At 38.1% G+C, this 20,528-nt stretch overlaps 1 protein-coding gene across 2 annotated transcripts in view; it reads left to right on the forward strand.

The window, feature by feature from the left end:
* Nucleotides 1–9,649, forward strand: part of DHX40 (DEAH-box helicase 40) — a 51,993-nt gene extending 42,344 nt beyond the window's left edge. For both annotated transcript variants that reach the window (XM_067714524.1, XM_067714523.1), the window contains exons 16-18: nucleotides 6,361–6,430; nucleotides 6,736–6,964; nucleotides 8,364–9,649. In XM_067714524.1, the coding sequence (XP_067570625.1) occupies nucleotides 6,361–6,430; nucleotides 6,736–6,964; nucleotides 8,364–8,503 (439 nt within the window). In that variant the 3' untranslated portion in view covers nucleotides 8,504–9,649. The remainder of the gene's footprint in view (nucleotides 1–6,360; nucleotides 6,431–6,735; nucleotides 6,965–8,363) is intronic.
* The last annotated feature ends 10,879 nt before the right edge of the window (nucleotides 9,650–20,528 follow it).

The following is a 20,528-nucleotide window of genomic DNA, read 5'->3' on the forward strand; positions in this document are numbered from 1 at the left end:
ATGATGGGTCATAAGTTTGGCTACTAACTTTCAAATGGTTGAAGAAAAAAAGATTTTTGTACTGTCCAAATATGTACTGTGTAGATATATATACAAATAATTATAATGCAGTCTGATCTGGGTTATAATAGGAATATATGTGAAGTTCTGTAGGAAATCAGTTGTGATGATTGAGCTCTAAGGCATAATTTTGACAAGTTTTTGGAATAACATATATATAGGGAAGTATAGAAGAGGATAAGAATTTAAAGTTAACACGAATTAGAAAAAATGCAGATGAAATGTTCTAATTATCATATATTTTTTTGAATTTTTGAATTTTATTTATTTTTTTATACAGCAGGTTCTTATGAGTTACCCATTTTATACATATTAGTGTATACATGTCAATCCCAGTCTCCCAGTTCATCCCACCACCACCACCGCCCACTCCACTGCCGCTATCCCCCCTTGGTGTCCATACATTTGTTCTCTACATCTCTGTCTCAATTTCTGCCCTGTAAACCAGTTCATCTATACCATTTTTCTAGGTTCCACGTATGTACATTAATATATGATATTTGGTTTTCTTTTTATGACTTACTTCACTCTGTATGACAGTCTCTAGATTCATCCACGTCTCTACAAATGACCCAGTTTCGTTCCTTTTTATGGCTGAGTAATACTCCATTGTATATATGTACCACATCTTCTTTATCCATTCATCTGTCGATGGGCATTTAGGTTGCTTCCATGACCTGGCTATTGTAAGTAGTGCTGCAATGAACATTGAGGTGCATGTGTCTTTTTGAATTATGGTTTTCTCTGGGTATATGCCCAGTAGTGGGATTGCTGGGTTATACGCTAATTCTATTTTTAGTTTTTTAAGGAACCTCCATACTGTTCTCCATAGTGGCTGTATCAATTTACATTCCCACCAACAGTGCAAGAGGGTTCCCTTTTCTTCACACCCTCTCCAGCCTTTGTTGTTTGTAGATTTTCTCATGATGCCCATTCTGACTGGTGTGAGGTGATACCTCATTGTAGTTTTGATTTGCATTTTCTAATAATTAGTGATGTTGAGCAGCTTTTCATGTGCTTCTTGGCCATCTGTATGTCTTCTTTGGAGAAATGTCTATTTAGGTCTTCTGCCCATTTTTGGATTGGATTGTTTGTTTTTTTTAATATTGAGCTGCATGAGCTGTTTATATATTTTGGAAATGAATCCTTTGTCCATTGATTCGTTTGCAAATATTTCCTCCCATTCTGAGGGTTGTCTTTTCGTCCTGTTTGTAGTTTCCTTTGCTTTGCAAAGCTTTTAAGTTTCATTAGGTCCCGTTTGTTTATTTTTGTTTTTATTTCCATTACTCTAGGAGGTGGATCAAAAAAGATCTTGCTGTGATTTACGTCAAAGAGTGTTCTTCCTATATTTTCCTCTAAGAGTTTTATAGTCTCCGGTCTTACATTTAGGTCTTTAATCCACTTTGAGTTTATTTTTGTGTATGGTGTTAGGGAGTGTTCTAATTTCATTCTTTTACATGTAGCTGTCCAGTTTTCCCAGCACCACTTATTGAAGAGGCTGTCTTTTCTCCATTGTATATCCTTGCCTCCTTTGTCCTAGATTAGTTGACCATAGGTGCATGGGTTTATCTCTGGGCTTTCTATCTTGTTCCATTGATCTATGTTTCTGTTTTCATGCCAGTACCATATTGTCTTGATTACTGTAGCTTGGTAGTATAGTCTGAAGTCAGGGAGTCTGATTCCTCTAGCTCTGTTTTTTTCCCTCAAGACTGCTTTGGCTATTCGGGGTCTTTTGTGTCTCCATACAAATTTTAAGGTTTTTTGTTTTAGTTCTGAAAACAATGCCATTGGTAATTTGATAGGGATTGCATTGAATCTGTAGATTGCTCTGGGTAGTATAGTCATTTTCACAATATTGATTCTTCCAATCCAAGAACATGGGATATCTCTCCATTTGTTTGTATCATATTTAATTTCTTTCATCAGTGTCTTATAGTTTTCTGCATACAGGTCTTTTGTCTCCCTAGGTAGGTTTATTCCTAAGTATTTTATTCTTTGTGTTGCAGTGGTAAATGGTAGTGTTTCCTTAATTTCTCTTTCAGATTTTTCACCATTAGTGTATAGGAATGCAAGAGATTTCTGTGCATTAATTTTGTATCCTGCAACTTTACCAAATTCATTGATTAGCTCTAGTAGTTTTCTAGTAGTTTTCTTAGGATTCTCTGTGTATAGTATCATGTCATCTGCAAACAGTGACAGTTTTACTTCTTCTTTTCCAATTTGTATTCCTTTTATTTCTTTTTCTTCTCTGATTGCCATGGCTAGGACTTCCAAAACTATGTTGAATAATAGTGGTGAGAGTGGACATCCTTGTCTTGTTCCTGATCTTAGAGGAAATGCTTCAGTTTTTCACCACTGAGAATGATGTTTGCTGTGGGTTTGTTGTATATGGCCTTTATTATGTTGAGGTAGGCTCCCTCTGTGCCCACTTTCTGGAGAGTTTTTATCATAAATGGGTGTTGAATTTTGTCAAAAGCTTTTTCTGCATCTTTTGGGGTGATCATATGGTTTTTACTTTTCAGTTTGTTAGTATGATGTATCACACTGATTGTTTTGCCTATATCGAAGAATCCTTGCATCCCTGGGATAAATCCCACTTGATCATGGTGTATGATCCTTTTAATGTGTTGTTGGATTCTGTTTGCTGGTATTTTGTTGAGGATTGTTGCATCTGTGTTCATCAGTGACATTGGCCTGTAGTTTTCATTCTTTGTGACATCTTTGTCTGGTTTTGGTATCAGGGTGATGGTGGCCTCATAGAATGAGTTTGGGAGTGTTCCTTCCTCTGCAGTTTTTTGGAAGAGTTTGAAGAGGTTGGGTGTTAGCTCTACTCTAAATGTTTGATAGAATTCATCTGTGAAGGCATCTGGTCCTGGACTTTTGTTTGTTGGAAGATTTTTAATCACAGTTTCAATTTCATTACTTGTTCATATTTTCTGTTTCTTCCAGGTTCAGTCTTGGAAGGTTATACCTTTCTAAGAATTTGTCCATTTCTTCCAGGTTGTCCATTTTATTGGCATAGAGTTGCTTGTAGTAGTCTCTTAGGATGCTTTGTATTTCTGTGGTGTCTGTTCTCCTTTTCCATTTCTAATTTTATTGATTTGAGCCCTCTCCCTCTTTTTCGTGATGAATCTGGGTAATGGTTTATCAATTTTGTTTATCTTCTCAAAGAACCAGCTTTTAGTTTTATTGATCTTTGCTATTGTTTTCTTTGTTTCTGTTTCATTGATTTCTTTCCTTCTGCTAACTTTGGGTTTTGTTTGTTCTTCTTTCTCTAATTCCTTTAGTATGGTTAGATTGTTTGAGATTTTTCCTGTTTCTTGAGATAGGCTTGTATTGGTATAAACTTCCCTCTTAGAACTGCTTTTGCCGCATCCCATAGGTTTTGGATCATCGTGTTTTCACTGTCATTTGTCTCTAGGTATTTTTTGATTTCCTCTCTGATTTCTTCAGTGATCTCTTGGTTATTTAGCAGCATGTTATTTAGCCTCCATGTGTTTGTGTTTTTTACGTTTTTTTCCCCTGTAATTGATTTCTAATCTCATAGCGTTGTGGTCAGAAAAGATGTTTGATATGATTTCAGTTTTCTTAAATTTACTGAGGCTTGATTTGTGACCCAAAATGTGATCTATCCTGGAGAATGTTACGTGCACACTTGAGAAGAAAGTGTAATCTGCTGTTTTTGGATGGAATGTCCTATAAATATCAATTAAATCTATCTGGTCTGTTGTGTCATTTAAAGCTTGTGTTTCCTTATTAATTTTCTGTTCAGATGATCTGTCCATTGGTGTAAGTGAGGTGTCAAAGTGCCCCACTATTATTGTGTTACTGTCGATTTCCTCTTTTATGGCTGTTAGCAGTTGCCTTATGTATTGAGGTGCTCCTATGTTGGGTGCATATATATTTATAATTGTTATATCTTCTTGGATTGATCCCTTGATCATTATGTAGTGTCTTTCCTTGTCTCTTGTAACATTCTTTATTTTAAAGTCTGTTTTATCTGGTATGAGTATTGCTATTCCAGCTTTCTTTTGATTTCCATTTGCATGGAATATCTTTTTCCATCCCCTCACTTTCAGTCTGTATGTGTCCCTAGGTCTGAAGTGGGTCTCTTGTAGACAGCATATATATGGGTCTTGTTTTGGTATCCATTCAGCGAGCCTGTGTCTTTTGGTTGGAGCATTTAATCCATTCATGTTTAAGGTAATTATCGATATGTATGTTCCTGTTACCATTTTCTTAATTGTTATGGGTTTGTTTGTGTAGGTCCTTTTCTTCTCTTGTGTTTCTCACTTGGAGAAGTTTCCTTTAGCGTTTGTTGCATAGCTGGTTTGGTGGTGCTGAATTCTCTTAGCTTTTGCTTGTCTGTAAAGCTTTTCATTTCTCTGTCGAATCTGAATGAGATCCTTGCCAGATAGAGTAATCTTGGTTGTAGGCTCTTCTCTTTCATCACAGTCATGCCACTCCCTTTTGGCTTGTAGAGTTTCTGCTGAGAAATCAGCTGTTAACCTTATGCGAGTTCCCTTGTATGTTATTTTTCGTTTTTCCCTTGCTGCTTTCAATAATTTTTCTTTGTCTTTAATTTTTACCAGTTTGATTGCTATGTGTCTTGGTGTGTCTGTCCTTGGGTTTGTCCTGTATGGGACTCTGAGCTTCCTGGACTTGGGTGGCTATTTCCTTTCCCACGTTAGGGAAGTTTTCGACTATTATCTCTTCAAATATTTTCTCGGGTCCTTTCTCTCTCTCTCTCCTTCTGGGACCCCTATAATGCGAATGTTTTTGTGTTTAATGTTGTCCCAGAGGTCTCTTAGGCTGTCTTCATTTCTTTTCATTCTTGTTTCTTTTTCTGTTCCATGGCAGTGAATTCCATCATTCTGTCTTCCAGTTCACTTATCCGTTCTTCTGCCTCAGTTACTCTGCTATTGATTCCTTCTCGTGTGTTTTTCATTTCAGTTATTGTATTGTTCATATCTGTTTGTTTGTTCTTTAATTCTTCTAGGTCTTTGTTAAACATTTCTTGCATCTTCTTGATCTTTGCCTCCATTCTTTTTCTGAGGTCCTGGATCATCTTCACTATCATTATTCTGAATTCTTTTTCTGGAAGGTTGCCTATCTCCACTTCATTTAGTTGTTTTTCTGGGGTTTTATCTTGTTCCTTCATCTGGTACATAGCCCTCTGCCTTTTCATCTTGTCCATCTTTCCGTGAATGTGGTTGTTGTTCCACAGGCTGCAGGACTGTAGTTCTTCTTGCTTCTGCTCTAATTATCACATTTTAGAATAGTGAAAATTACCTATACCCTTGAAAGGAGATGTAGCATAATATAATGTGAAGAATACTGTATTTAAGTCAGAAGACCTATGTTTAGGACTTGCCTCATCATACATTAGCTCTTTGACTTGAGAAAGCTATCTAATTTATTTGAATCTTAGTTTTGAGCTTTTAATAAAGTACCTGGCTCTCAAAACTCATAGGCTTATTTGAGGTTTTATTATGAAAGCATTTTGGAAATTCTCAAGCACAAATACAATATTATTGTTAATATTGCTATTTATTGACCAGAAATGTTTATACTTAATTAAAATGACTATTTAAGTTGTATCATTAGTTCTTTTTTTTTTGGCTGCACCGCGCAGCTTGTGGAGTTTTAGTTCCCCAACCAGGGATCAAACCCAGGCCCTTGGCAGTGAGAGCACAGAGTCCTAACCACTGGACTGCCAGGGAATTCCCTGTATCATTAGTTTTAAGATGAATTGGTAGAGGGGACTTCCCTGGTGGCGCAGTGGTTAAGAATCTGCCTGCCAATGCAGGAGACACTGGTTTGAGCCCTGGTCTGGGAAGATCCCACATGTCGCAGAGCAACTAAGCCCGTGTGCCACAACTACTGAGCCTGCGCTCTAGAGCCCATGAGCCACAACTACTGAGCCCATGTGCCACAACTACTAAAGCCCACACACCTAGAGCCTGTGCTCTGCAACAAGAGAAGCCACCGCGATGAGAAGCACGTGCACACAGCAAAGAGTAGCCCCCACTCGCCGCAACTTGAGAAAACCTGCGCGGAGCAATGAAAACCCAACGCAGCCAAAAATTAATTAATTAATTGATTAAGAAAAAAAGATCAATTGGTAGAGAAGTTATAGTGACAGTTGAATAAATATAAACCTCTGCTTATAGCAATCTTTGTAGTAGAACATATAATTTTTCATCGTTAGTACTCTACAGTGAAACTTATTTAGTGCTCTAAACTTATTTCATTGCTTTTACTGTTCTTGTCTTTATCCTTTGGTTTTTTGGTTCTTAGGTCTGTTGGGAGAACGTTTTGCACAATGGATGGGCGTGGAAGCCCAGTTCACATTCATCCTTCCTCAGCAGTAAGTACCTTGTTTTTAATAAAAGGAAGAAATTTCTTCCTTTTGTAAAGGAAGGTGTAGGAATTTCTTCCTTTTGTAAAGGTATAGGAATAAATAATATACAGATGTCTTCTACTTTTCTCTTTTGAGGATAAGTTTAGCATATATCTATATTACATAAAGGTATTGGTTGGCCTATGCCTCCTGTTTGATTGAAGAATATAGAAATTAATTCAGAAGAGTTTGGGCTGTTGGTATTTGGTTGGTCTAATGTGCAATAAGGCAGGTTATTGAATTATCATCCTTAAATTAATTCTTTTGTGTAGCTTCATGAACAGGAAACCAAACTTGAATGGATCATTTTCCATGAGGTATTAGTTACCACCAAAGTCTACGCAAGAATTGTGTGTCCAATCCGTTATGAATGGGTGAGAGACTTGTTACCCAAGTTGCATGAATTTAATGCACATGATTTGAGCAGTGTGGCCCGACGTGAAATGAGAGAAGATGCAAGAAGGAGGTGGACCAATAAGGAAAATGTAAAGCATCTAAAGGGTGAGTGAATCGCTTGTTCTAGAGCATAAGTGTCCAAATTCTCATATAATTACAGAAAAACTGTTACAGAGCTTAGATTCTGGCTCTGTCTCCTCAGAAAAGCAAAGAGTTGTCATGAGTCTCAGACTTACTTTGACTTCCTTCTTTCCTTCCAGTTAATCATGTTTTCCTTAACCCCTCTGTTCAACAACATTATTATTATTATTATTTTAATTATTATTATTATTATTTTTTGCATTTCTCGGGCCTCTCACTTGTTGTGGCCTCTCCCGTTGCGGAGTATAGGCTCCGGACGCGCAGGGCCAGCGGCCACGGCTCACGAGCCTAGCCGCTCCATGGCATGTGTGATCTTCCTGGACCGGGGCACGAACCCGTGTCCCCTGCATTGGCAGGCAGACTCTCAACCACTGCGCCACCAGGGAAGCCCCAGCAACATTATTAATAACAATATCTATAGAACTTTTTTGCCACATGCTAACAACTTGCATTACCCCATTAAATATTCACAATAACTCTGTGAAGTAACTGCATATCCCTACTTTATAGATGAGGAAATACTTAGCAGTATACAATAATTTGCTGAAAATCCCAAAGCTAATATTTGGTGAATCTGGATTTTGAATCCAAGGAATTTGACTCTGTGGCCTCTACTCTTAACTATTATGCCATATTGCTTCCCAGTAGTGCTTTACTATTTTTATTTTGTTTATAAAATTTTGTGAATTATTACTGCAGAACATCCTTTTTTTTTTTTCAGGAGATTTTTCCTTGAAATGTTAGGTCCCTAGTTGTGAGGCATAAACTGTTGTGGTACTGAACTAGGACAGAAAGCTTAATTCTCAGCTCACAAATAAAAAGAGCTTTTCAGTAAAGCTTTTTGAGGCTGATTGATGGAGCAAATTGTATTATCCTTATTTAACATCACTGAGAAATAGAATGGTGGGGAATTTTGCCCAAGGTCATTGGAAATGTTAACTACTCTGTTTTGTTGTAGTGTATAACCACACTACATGTTTGACTTAGGGTCAATTTTTCTGACTCCTCAGACCTCTATGCTCTTATTTTATTTATTTATTCATTCATTCATTTGGCTGCCCCAGGTCTTAGTTGTGGCACGCAGGATCTTTTTAGTTGCAGCATGTGGGATCTAGTTCCCTGATCAGGGATTGAACCCTGGCCCCCTGCACTGGGTGTGCAGTCTTAGCCACTGGACCACTTGGGAAGTCCTTTTATGCTCTTATTTTTATCCATCAATTATATCATTTCTTATGAAAGGGCAAAATTTAATTTCCTTCTTTTCCCCTTAACATTAAAAAATCAGAGCATCTCTTTCTCTTAACGTTTCTAATACTGAAACTCAAAACTAAAATTTTATTGGATTAATTTGTAATGTTTTCAGATGGAATACCAAAAGAAGTCCTAAAGAAAATGCAAAGAAGAAATGATGATAAATCCATATCAGACGCACGTGCTCGTTTCCTTGAGAGAAAGCAGCAGAGGTCCCAGGATCACAGTGACACCCTGAAGGAAACAGGCTAAGCAGTGAACCCTCCAATTCAGGAAGTAGGAAAAGCAGCCAGAAAATGTGCTTCTGCTTTGCCATTTATGTCAGACAGCACTACCAAGAGGAAGTGGTCAGCAGCTGTTTTTAGCATACGAGTTAAAAGCAAATCAAAGCTCATCAGTACCAATAAATGGAATTTTCAAAGAAAAGATTGAGCTGCCATAGTCATAGGAAATGATACATGAAACCAATGAAAGACAATATATGTGATATTTTCCTCACTTCAATTTTGCTGGCCTTAACTGGTATCAAATGCTGTCAGTGAGATATTTTCAAAGAACATTGAATTGTATTTAATCAGCGTGTATTCCATTTGCATTGAAGCATTAAAAATTATTTTCCTTAAATCTCTTTAAGGCCTTCTTGTTGCTATTAGAATAGTATTATATCAGGTTATCAGGTATGTGACCATTCCCTTCTGAAGGCTGAACATAAAAGAGGTTTTTACTGAGCAATACTTAGATGTCTAACCGTTTAATTGCTACAGAGCTTTATAGATACTTAGAGAAAAGACTTAATCAATTAGTAAATAAGAAAATTGCCTATGGCAAGATTCTTTGTTGAATTAATATTAATCCTTAAGTTGATTTTTCTGGGATTATACAAATTCCTTTTTATATAAAAGTATATTGTTTAAAACAGTAGCTATAGCCATTAACCAAAGGACAGATGATATATATATGTTCTTTTTTTAGCTGTCCCTACATACTTGTATCAGCACCATGTATGTAGGTGTGACAGTGTTTCAAACAGCCCTTCCACCTGGCCTACTCTCTTGCCTCCAGCTGCTTGGGTAGGACCATTTAAACTTCTATTACGCCGATCTTGAAATGGGATTTTCAAAGCAGCCAACACTGCATCACCAGTGTTTCAAATTGGAACCTTGAGGCTAGTTAGTATCACACTCAGGCCACACTCAGCACTTGTCCACTCTGTTGTTTACTGCCTTGTATTCTAGTTATTTGTGTATTTGTCTGTCTCCCCCACTAGATTATACGCTCCTTGTGGGCAGGGACTATGTCTTTTTCATCTTTGTATCTTTCATGGCACCTAGCACAGTGCTTTGCACATAGTAGTCAATGTTTGTTAAATAAAGCTATTAGTGTCGTTCAAATTCAAAAGGCAGTATAATGTGTGTTTTTAGATATTTTCTGTAAAATTTAAGAATTTAAAATTTTAATAGATAACTCACTCTTTCGCAGTTACTTCCTTTGGCATCTAAACAATTTTCTGTTCAATATTAGAAACTTGAAGTCTTTATTGAAAAATCACATGAGGACCCAAATCCATGTTTGTTCTTGAAGTAAGGTGAGTGGTGATGGTTTCTTGGAACATTCCTAGCATTGTTAATTTGTTCTTCTAACCTTCAGTGCTCAAGACACTGTTTCAGCACATTAGTCCTATCAGTTTCTCTTCCCAGGTATGTATCAGTGCATTTCCTTAGACGTGGTGGGGGTGTATGTGGATTCTTGGAATTACAGCTCTTTTATTTCAGTAAGTTTTTATTAAGCACACATTCTAAATCTATAGTCTATATCTACAATTTCATCAGTTTTCCCAATCATGTCCTTTATAGCATTTTCCCCCAGTTCAGGATCCAGTCAAGAATCGTGTATTGTATTTAATCTCCTTTAATCTAGAAAAGGTCTTCTGTCTTTGTCTTTCGCATTTAACATTTTTTAAAATTGAAGTGTAGGGAATTTGGGATTAACAGACACACACTACTATATATAAAGTAGGTAAACAATAAGGACCTGCTGTATAGCACAGGGAACTATATTCAGTATCTTATAATAACCTATAATGGAAAAGAATGTGAAAAAGAATATATATGTATGTATATATAGTTGAATTACTTTGCTGTACACCTGAAACATTGTAAATCAACTATACTTCAATTAAAAAATAATTTAAAAAGTAAACTGGAGTAAATTGACCTACAACACTGTGTTATTTCCAGGTGCACAACACAGTGATTTGATATTTCTATACATTGCCAAATGATCATCACAATAAGTCTAGTTACCATCTGTCACCATACATAGATATTACAATATTATTGACTGTATTCCCCATGCTGTACATTTCATCCCGATGACTCATTTATTTTGTACCTCTGAAGGTACAGACCTGAAGAGTGTACCTCTTGGTCTCCCTCACCTATTTCACTCATCCCCCTACTCCTCCTTCTCCTCTGGCAGCCACCTGTTTGTTCTCTGTATCTATGACTCTTTCTGTTTTATGTTTGTTCATTTGTTTTATTTTTCAGATTCCACATATAAGTAAAATCATACGGTATTTGTCGTTCTCTGACTTATTTCACTTAGCATAATACCCTCTAGGTCCATTCATGTTGTTGCAAATGGAAAGGTTTCTTTTTTTTTTTTTATGGCTAATACTCCATTGTAAATATATATACCACATCTTCTTAATCCATTCATCCATCAATAGATACTTAGGTTGCTTCCATATCTTGGCTATTATAAACAATGCTGCAATGAACATAGGGTTGCATATAGTTTTTCAAATTAGTGTTTTCTTCAGAAAAATACCCAGAAGTGGAATTGCTAGGTGTATGGCAGTTCTATTTTTAATTTATTGAGGAACCTCCATCCTGTTTTCCATAGTGGCTGTACCAACTTACATTCCCACCAACAGTGTACAAGGGTTCCCTTTTCTCCATGTCCTTGCCTACATGTATTTTTTGTCTTTCACATTTAACATTTGAATAACAGTTTTGACATTTTTTAATAATACAGGTTAGTTATTTTATAGTATATCCTCAATTTGGATTTCTCTAATGTTTTCCTCATGGTTTTGCATTTGTGACTGGAATACTGCATAAGTGATACACTGTCTTTCCCAAGGCATTAAATCTGGAGGTACATGGTATTTGCCCCTTATTGCTGATATTAATTTTGATTAATTGGTTAGGGTGTTTTTGATTTCTTCAGTCTAGTTACTCTCTTTTTTATTATTATTAATTAATTTATTTTTGGCTGCGTTGGGTCTTTGTTGCTGCACTCAGGCCCTCTCTAGTTGTGGTGAGTGGGGGGGGGGGCATTCGTCGTTGCAGTGCACAGGCCTCTCATTGTGGTGGCTTCTCTTGTGGAGCACGGGCTCTAGGTGCGTGGGCTTCAGTAGTTGTGGCACGCGGGCTCAGTAGTTGTGGCACACAGGCTTAGTGGCTCCATGGCATGTGGGATCTTCCTGGACCAGGCCTCGAACCTGTGTCCCCTGCATTGGCGAGCGGATTCTTAACAACTGTGCCACCAGGGAAGTCCCAAGTCTAGTTATTCTTATAATTAATAAGTAATTTGTGGGAGGGATACTTTGAGATTATGTGAAATAGCCTGTTCCTTATAAATTATTACCCTCTGTTTTTATCATCAACTGATGATTCTTGCCTGAATCAGTTTATTCTTATGGTTGCAGAATGGTGCTTTTTTTTTTTTCCTATACAGGTGATCCTTGAACAACATGGGTTTGAACTGCGTGGGTCCAGTTATATGTTTTTTATTTTTTTCAATGAATACGTAGTATAGTATTGTACTACATGATCTGTGGTTGATTGAATCTGAGGATGCAAAACCATTGATATGGAGGTCTGACTGTAAAGTTATACGACGATTTTCGAATACTGGGAGGGTGGGCACCCCTAAACACCGAGTTGTTGAAGGGTCAACTGTATTTATTTGTTGACATTATATTGTAAGGAAGAGCTTTCCTCGAAGAAGAATTTCCAATAAACACTTGGTTGCTAGGAACAGCATAAATCAAGACAGAGAATTAGAAAGCCCAGGGGGTATTTGAGAGGGGTGGCAAACAGTCTAGTTTATTTGGTGCATTGAGCATAAATAGAATAATAGGTTGAAAATATTGGTTGAGGACAGATTATGGAAGGCTTTGAAAGCCAAACTATGGAATTTGGACTTACTTTGTACTATATATGAATTTGTTGGAGGGGAATGTCATCATTACATTTCTAAGGTAATTGTGACAATGGTATTTTTTTGTTTTTTTAATAAATTTATTTTATTTACTTATTTTTGGCTGTGGTGGGTCTTCGCTGCTGCGCGCGGGCTTTCTATAGTTGCGGCGAGCGGGGGCTACTCTTCGTTGCAGTGTGCGGGCTTCTCATTGCGGAGCATGGGCTCTAGGCACACGGGCTTCAGTAGTTGCAGCATGCGGGCTCAGTAGTTGTGGCTCACGGGCTCTAGAGCACAGGCTCAGTAGTTGTGGCGCATGGGCTTAGTTGCTCCACGGCATGTGGGATCTTCCCGGACCAGGGATCGAACCTGTGTCCCCTGCATTGGCAGGCGGATTCTCAACCACTGCGCCACCAGGGAAGCCCTGTGACAATGGTGTTGATAAGAAGAATTGATTTCTACTGAGAGGGCTGTGAGAAAAGTAGTATGGGAGGAATACTGGATCCAGTTAAGAAGGAGAAGGAGTCTTGGAGGAAAAGGTAGTGATTATGGAAAAGTCTGTTCTTAAAAGAATGATTCACCTTTAAATTACCAAATGAAACAAAAAGAAACAAATGAAGATGAATGTTATCACAGAAAAATGGTCAGTCATTTTATAAAAGGAAACATTGAATGGTCAATAAATAAAATACTGAATCTTACTAGTAATTCGGGTAATGCAGTTGAAAATAAGTGAGATGCCATTCTTTTCCATCAGATTGGCAACAATTAATATATGCCTAAAAAGTGTTGTCATAGGATAAATTGCTCTTATTTTAGAGAACATTTTGGCAATATCTAGTAAAAGTGAAGATGTACACAACCTGTGACCCAGCAAGCCCAACTTTAAATTTATATCCTAGGAACTCTCTGAGAGTATATAAAATACTCTGTTTCTAGTAAAATTTGACTCCTATAGATTTAGAATCAGTTTGATGATTTATGTTACATACAGCATTTATAAAAATGTTATATACTTCATTGTTTCTAGCAGTAAAAAATTGAAAATTATATACATAGCTATCAATAGGGAAATGAAACTGAGATATGTTATTATGGTCGAATTCTTTACATCAGTGAAAGCGATTTTTGAGACTCCTGTTGCCTACTCTGCAGAACAGATGAACCACTTTACATTCCTAACAGCAATGTTGTAAAGTACCTGTCTTACTGTACTGTACTGTCTTACCTGTCTTGTGGTCCCTCAAAAATGTTTTCGTAATTATAGACAAAAAAGTGCCTCATTATTATGTTAATTTACATATTTAGATATTCAGCTCTTTTTCCTTAAATTGTCTACAAGAAATGAAATTAATGAAATTAACTGATTTGAATTTGATAGGGCCAGATAGTATTTTAGACTTTCAAGGCATACAGTCTCTGTTGCAGCTACTGTGCTGTTGTAGTATAAAAGTAGCCATAGACAGTACATAAACAAATGGATATGGATGTGTTCCAATAAAACTTTATGGACAATGAAATTTGAATTTCATATAATTTTCACATGTCAGGAAATATTCTTTTTTTTTTTTTTTTTTGCGGTACGCGGGCCTCTCACTGCTGTGGCCTCTACCATTGCGGAGCACAGGCTCCGGACGCGCAGGCTCAGCGGCCATGGCTCACGGGCCCAGCCGCTCCGCGGCATGTGGGATCTTCCCGGACCGGGGCACGAACCTGTGTCCCCTGCATCGGCAGGCGGACTCTCAACCACTGCGCCACCAGGGGAGCCCCAGGAAATATTCTTTTGATTTTATTTTTCACCACTTGCACTTTATTCCAGAAAAGCTACTTTTCACGAACCCATTCTAATTCAAATTATTTCAATTGAAAGAAAAGATCTTAATTTCAAGAAATACTGAATTTTTTTGGTTTTTACTTTTTCTTTTATTTATTTATGCATGCATGCATGCATGCCACGCCACGAAGCTTGTGGGATCTTAGTTTCCTGACCAGGGATCGAACCCGGGGCACAGGAGAGAAAGCACCGAGTCCTAACCACTGGACCGCCAGGGAATTCCCAACTTTTTCTTTTCTTTATAGCAGAGCTGACAGGATGGAACATGTCAGGAATCAAAAAATTTAATTTGTAATCTGTATTCTCGCAAAGATTTTCAAAGTAACCTGTATTACTTGTTCGCTGCTCCTTTAACCTGAAAATATGAATAATATAAAACTCTTGTGGGGACTTCCCTGGTGGCACAGTGGTTAAGAATCTGCCTGCCAATGCAGGGGACATGGGTTTGAGCCCTGGTCCAGGAAGATCCCACACGCCGCGGATCAACTAAGCCCGTGCGCCACAACTACTGAGCCTGCGCTCTAGAGCCCGCGTGCCACAACTACTGCAGCCCGTGTGCCTAGAGCCTATGCTCCTCAACAAAGAGAAGCCACCGCAATGAGAAGCCCGCACACCGCAACAAAGAGTGGCCCCTGCTCGCCGCAACTAGAGAAAGCCCGCGCACAGCAACAAACACCCAACTCAGCCAAAAAATAAATAAGTAAATTTATATAAAAAAATAACTTGTGAAGCTATTGAAGATTTTTCAAAGAGAAGAATCATATTATTTGTCCAGATAAAATCTAAGATGTGTTTCTCAACCTAATATTACTTGGTTCTCAGCTAAATCATAAGAAGTAAAATGGGATAACCCAAAATACAGCCTAGCACAATTTGGTGCTTTTTGTATATGGTTGGTATTTATAAATGATTGTTGTGCTAACTCCAGGTGTGATTATTAACAACATAAGTTGGCCTGGGCTTCAAATTAAATAGGTAATATAGTTGATAAATGCTATAATAGCTTAAGAAGTAGGGTAAATAGATTTTAAGGTGAGTTTTTAAGTAAGGGTAGGACTTGGACTAGAATGAAAAAGGAGACAGAATTTGTGTGGTTGGAGAGAGGAATAAGAGATAAACAGTGGAAAGATTATGTGTCACCTTGAGAAGGGCTTTTAAAAAATGAAGCGTTTTGAGGTTTCCAATTCTGTAACTAGGGTTAACACTAAATAGGTCATATGAAGCATAATTTGAGTGCCACTCATTCTTGCAGATAGAAAAATTTGAAAGTCAGCTTGGACTGGGGTTTTCTTTTTACAGTGTGCAGCACTTATAGACTGCCATTGTGTGCTAGTTTGCTACTCCATCTAGTTCCCATTCAAGAAATGGTATTTTTAAGGCCTCTGCAGTAATGAAGAGTATAATCTTATCTCTATATCTGATCTGATGGCTTAGCTTGATAGTCCCAAAATATGGAGACAATAAAGATCTGTCTTTATCAGGTTAGTTCTCACCCTGTGGAAAGCTTTATATTTGCGTGACCAACTTTATAAAGTGGCATAACCTAGAGACGTTTTCATGCCTTTTGGTGCTAATAGGGCTGGCTTAGAAAAGAAAAATAAAATTTAAATCAGTAAATATGTAGGAAAAAAATAAGGTCGGTGTATTTTTCATTACTGGAGTGTCATGGAATGAACAGTAATTATATGGTTGTATACTGTACAACATTAAACTCACAGTTATTTGGAATATGAGCAACAAGGAAAAGGAAGTAAACAGGCTTTGGGTTTGTTTTACATAATGCACTTTTATCAGCCATGACACATTGAGGTATAAGGCATTTAAAAAACAGTAATTTCTCGTGTGTCCTATATTTGGTACATATTGAGATCAGGCTAAATATACACTAGCAAGAGTAGTATACCAAAACTTCACAGTGATTAACCTGAGGCCTTTAAGATTCAGAATTTATTTCCCCATATAAAAATATTTTTTAAAGCCTTTCAAAAGATTTTAACATTAAGTATTTAACTTTTCATTGTTATGTACTGAAGTGTTTGTTGACCGAGTAAATGACATTTCCTTGACTTTGCTATTATTGAGTTAACGAAAACTTTGTTTACCAAATCTCAGTCCTTAATATTCTCTTCTGAGGAGGAGTTTATCACCATTACAAGGGTGCATAGGTGCACTGCTACTTGTAGAACTATCTATCCTTGGAGTGTGACAGAATTTTAAGATTGCTGACAGAACATGTTTGTTGTGGGTTCTACCCTGCTTTGGAGACAGTAATAACTCCAGGAGGTAAAAAGAGACAGTTCTACATATTTAGAAAGGGGGGGAAATAGCCCGAAACAATCATTCCCACATCCTGGCCCTCATGGCCCTTTCATTCTGTAGATCCTCTCAAGCTTCTTCTACCTTTTGTTTTTCCATTTGAAAGGGATGTTGTGACTAGCATCTGTTGATCAGTAGTGTTATAACTCTTCTGGTTTTTCTTTCCCCAAAGCTCTGTGTATCACTATATTTGAACCAACTTTCCTGAAATGACTTTTTAAGGTAATGTTATGAGCTACTTCATTCCTCTGCTGGGATCTGATTTAACCTTTAGAAAACATGGGAGGGGCCTATATAATATGCTAGATTCCAGACTGTATTTCCACAGGGCTAGTCTTGACTGTTCACTTGGAACATGCTTGATCCTGACACAGAATAGATTCACTACAGATCTTATTGCTGTCCATGACACATTATAAAACTTGTGTATATAAATTAGGTTTAGCACAAGCCTGAGCAGTGAGTGATAACTGAGTTTAAGTTAAGGTCCATTTCATACTAATATAAGACCGTGAAAATTTTCTTCTTGCTTTGTAAATGTTTTTTTTGGGTGAGCTTTGCCTATAATCAGTGCCTTGTACAGGACCAAAATAAAGTGGTTATTTATGTTGACTGATACCTGAGCCACTTATTGGCCTTTGATAGGGTCTTTATCTAATCCTGCTGGGATTCATATCAGTGGCCCTAGGGGGCTGAGATGTTTCTCAAAGATGCCGTTTAAATGGCAAAACCACTCATCTTATTTAGGTAATGCTAAAGTATATCCCTCTTGGTTTCATTAAAATCTGAACTTTAAATATTTGGTACAGTGGGTTGGGTTTAAACTTCTGCTTTAAAATTAATCTCTTAATGTTTGAGAAACGCCTTTACTTTGTGGCTTTTGCAATGCAGCTAGTTCACGCTGTTTTTAAAAGGTCAAGTTAAAAGGCAGGGGCCTTAAATCCAGGGTTGCTTGAAGATGAAAAACTACAGCGGAATCCTACAATGAAAAGTTTTTCTGATGTGTCATTCCCATTGGAGGATATATATATATATGTACATATATGTAAAACAGGTCCTGGCATAAAATATAAAATTAGGGACACAATAAAGTTTTCTTGTGTAGGTTTTGAGAAACTGGCATTCCTCAAAATAGCAGATGAGCAATGCAGTTTTTGCTAATGGCACTTGCTGTGACTCAGAGCAAGGACCTACTATTGAATATTCTGCTAAAAATACCTTCAAATTCAAAGAATTGGACGATTTATTAACATGGCTACTTTACTAAAACATTTTCTGAAACCAAAAGCCATGATGATAATACATTTATAGCCTTATTAAAAGACTTTGTCATAGTTGGATAACCTAATAAACCAGAAAACTTTTTTTTTTTTCCTACCTTCTCTAACTTAAGGTAGTGCCTGAAAACAAAGGCATTCAGTTACTGTTCAGGTAACCGTTAACAATGATTCAGCCTTCTGGGCTTCTAAACCAAGTATTGACAACCTTTTGTCCTGCCTCTACACCTTTAGCAAAAACAGTGTGCTACCATAAAAAGCTCTCTCATTACCTCAGCCAAAATCATTAATCTTTAAAAGGCATTGGTTTGGGTTTTGGGTTGGTTTTTTTTTTAACGTTTATCATCTAGTACATTTTTTTCTCTTGAAAATTTTTGGAGTTATTGATTTGAAGGAAAGTGTTCAAAATGAGCTGGTATACTGTAATCTATTTTTCTTCTCTCTAAATGATTCTGAAAACAACGCATTCATTAGATTTCTGTGTGATGACACAGCAGTCACTCTCAGTGCAGTTTTGGTTAGATATTCCACACCAAATATCCAAGCTAAAATCAATTGCTTTGGGGATTCTCAACGTCTTTAAAATTACAGGTCTGTCTGAAAATGCAAGACAGTTATTAAGAAAGAAAATTTTGGTGGCCAGTTCATAATATAGCTCTTGTAACCCAGATTCTGAGATTGGAAATGTAACTTGATTAAGCTACTGCTTTAACTGTAATAAAACAGTAACTCCTTTAGATTTTTAATTTAGAATTTGTATACTTCCAAAAAAGATTCAAAGTAGCTATACTATTAAAGTGGTATTAGAAAGGTCATTTCGAATGCTGCAGAATACAGAACATCTTCAAGTATTTGGCTTAACAAAACATAATGAAATTTTGCCAAGCATAAATATTCACTCTGATGACATGGTGGCAAGGCTTTTCTTTGCCCAACAGTCTCTGTCTGCTCTCTTAACTGCCAAAGATTCTCTCACCCTCGGTATGTGAGGTATACTTTGGGAAAAACATTAAAAGCAATTTAAATGATTAAGCAAATTCTCAGCAAAACTGCTTAACACACAAAATTATTGTATACCTAATAGAGTTTTCTGTTTAACTGGAAAGGTTACTAAAAATAATGGGTACTTGAATTCTTCCTCAGGATCTTTCTGGAACAGCAATCACATCTCTTTAAGATGAAAAGCATGGAACGAAATTCTTTTATGCTTTATTGTATTTGTGCTATTATGAAATATTATTACAGCTTATACTTTAGCAATAAAGTACTGGGAAGATTATTAATCGATAATGAATACCGTAGATACCTTAATGCTGTTAGAAGACACGATGCCCCCAGCTTTGAAGCGTTTGCATTCTCAAACACTGCTAGTTTACACTGGTGAGGAGGTCCCACTGAAATACAGCGCTAATAGTTAATCCCTTTCTCCAAGAGTGTACCTTAGCCACACCGAGGAAAAACATTAAGGTTTTACAAACCACCTTTAACCTAATTATCTAAATCGTTGAGGCTCATTAATTATTTGATATGGCTGGAAAAAAAAATCCTGCTATAATTTTAGTCCAATTTTTTAGCGTATTTATGACACTCAAATTCTTCACCAAATTTCTCAGCTAGACCCATATATATGTACATCCGCCAAAATGTCCGCAGAAACGTTAAGAAAGGCTATCACAAGGCCAGTTTGAGATACCTCATAAATGGCCTTCACTGCCCTTTGAGTCAATTGTTTAACGTCCCAAGAGACTACTAGTTCTGTTAGAACCTAAGCGTCAGCTTCTCCAACCCTCAGAAGGGCGTGCGTAAGGACAGACAGGATTTTTAAACCCCATTTCAGTGTTTCAGTGCCCCCCTCCCTGGGCTATAACAAACCACCCACCACAAGAGACTAGGCGGGGGAGGAGCGCTGCAGCCGGCTGCCAAGAGCGCTCTGCAGGGGGGCCGTTTCCCTGAGTCACGGAGAGGGCGGGAGCCTGGGCCCATCTGCCCACGCCACGTCCCCTTCGTAAGGGACTACGTTTAAATACGCAGGGCCCACTGGGAAAGGGAGCAGCACCGCCATTCCTCAAGGCGGCCCAACAGCCACCTCATTCCCAGGAGACGCCGCACTCCCCTAGAACTCGCTCTGCATTCCGGCAGCAATCAGTAGACCTTTCCTGACCAGCATCACGTGCACCCGGAAGTACGTGGGTGAGACCCAAAGCGCCCACGGAAATGACGTTGGTCGCCCCTAGTCGCATGATGTGGCAAAATGCGAAAAAAAAGGGGGGGGGAGGGAAAAGCAGGCGGCTGGGGAAGGTGATGAGACAAAAAGTAGTCCCTCCGATTCCTCTATTTATCTCCGTGTCGCAGCAGTAAGCGAGGTCCTCAGCGCCCTGCGCCCCACGCTCCGAATTCCTGCGCTCCGATGCATCGCGGCGCTCCGTGGAGGAGTACATAAGGCGGAGGGGGTGAGGTGACCTGGGCGGAGTTCTGTCGCCAGGATCCTTCCGCAGGGCTAAACCGTTTCCGGAGTCTGCGCTGCGCCCGGTTCCGCCATTGCGGCTCTCGCGGACCCTGGAGCCTCCGCCCCCGACCTGAGCTCTTTCGTCTGCCTGCCAGTTTCCTGCGTCCCCGGAGACTCTCCTGCTGAGCCCAGCCTCCC

The sequence above is a fragment of the Pseudorca crassidens genome, chromosome 19 (genome assembly GCF_039906515.1).
Source record: "Pseudorca crassidens isolate mPseCra1 chromosome 19, mPseCra1.hap1, whole genome shotgun sequence".
NCBI classification, from domain to species: domain Eukaryota; kingdom Metazoa; phylum Chordata; class Mammalia; order Artiodactyla; family Delphinidae; genus Pseudorca; species Pseudorca crassidens.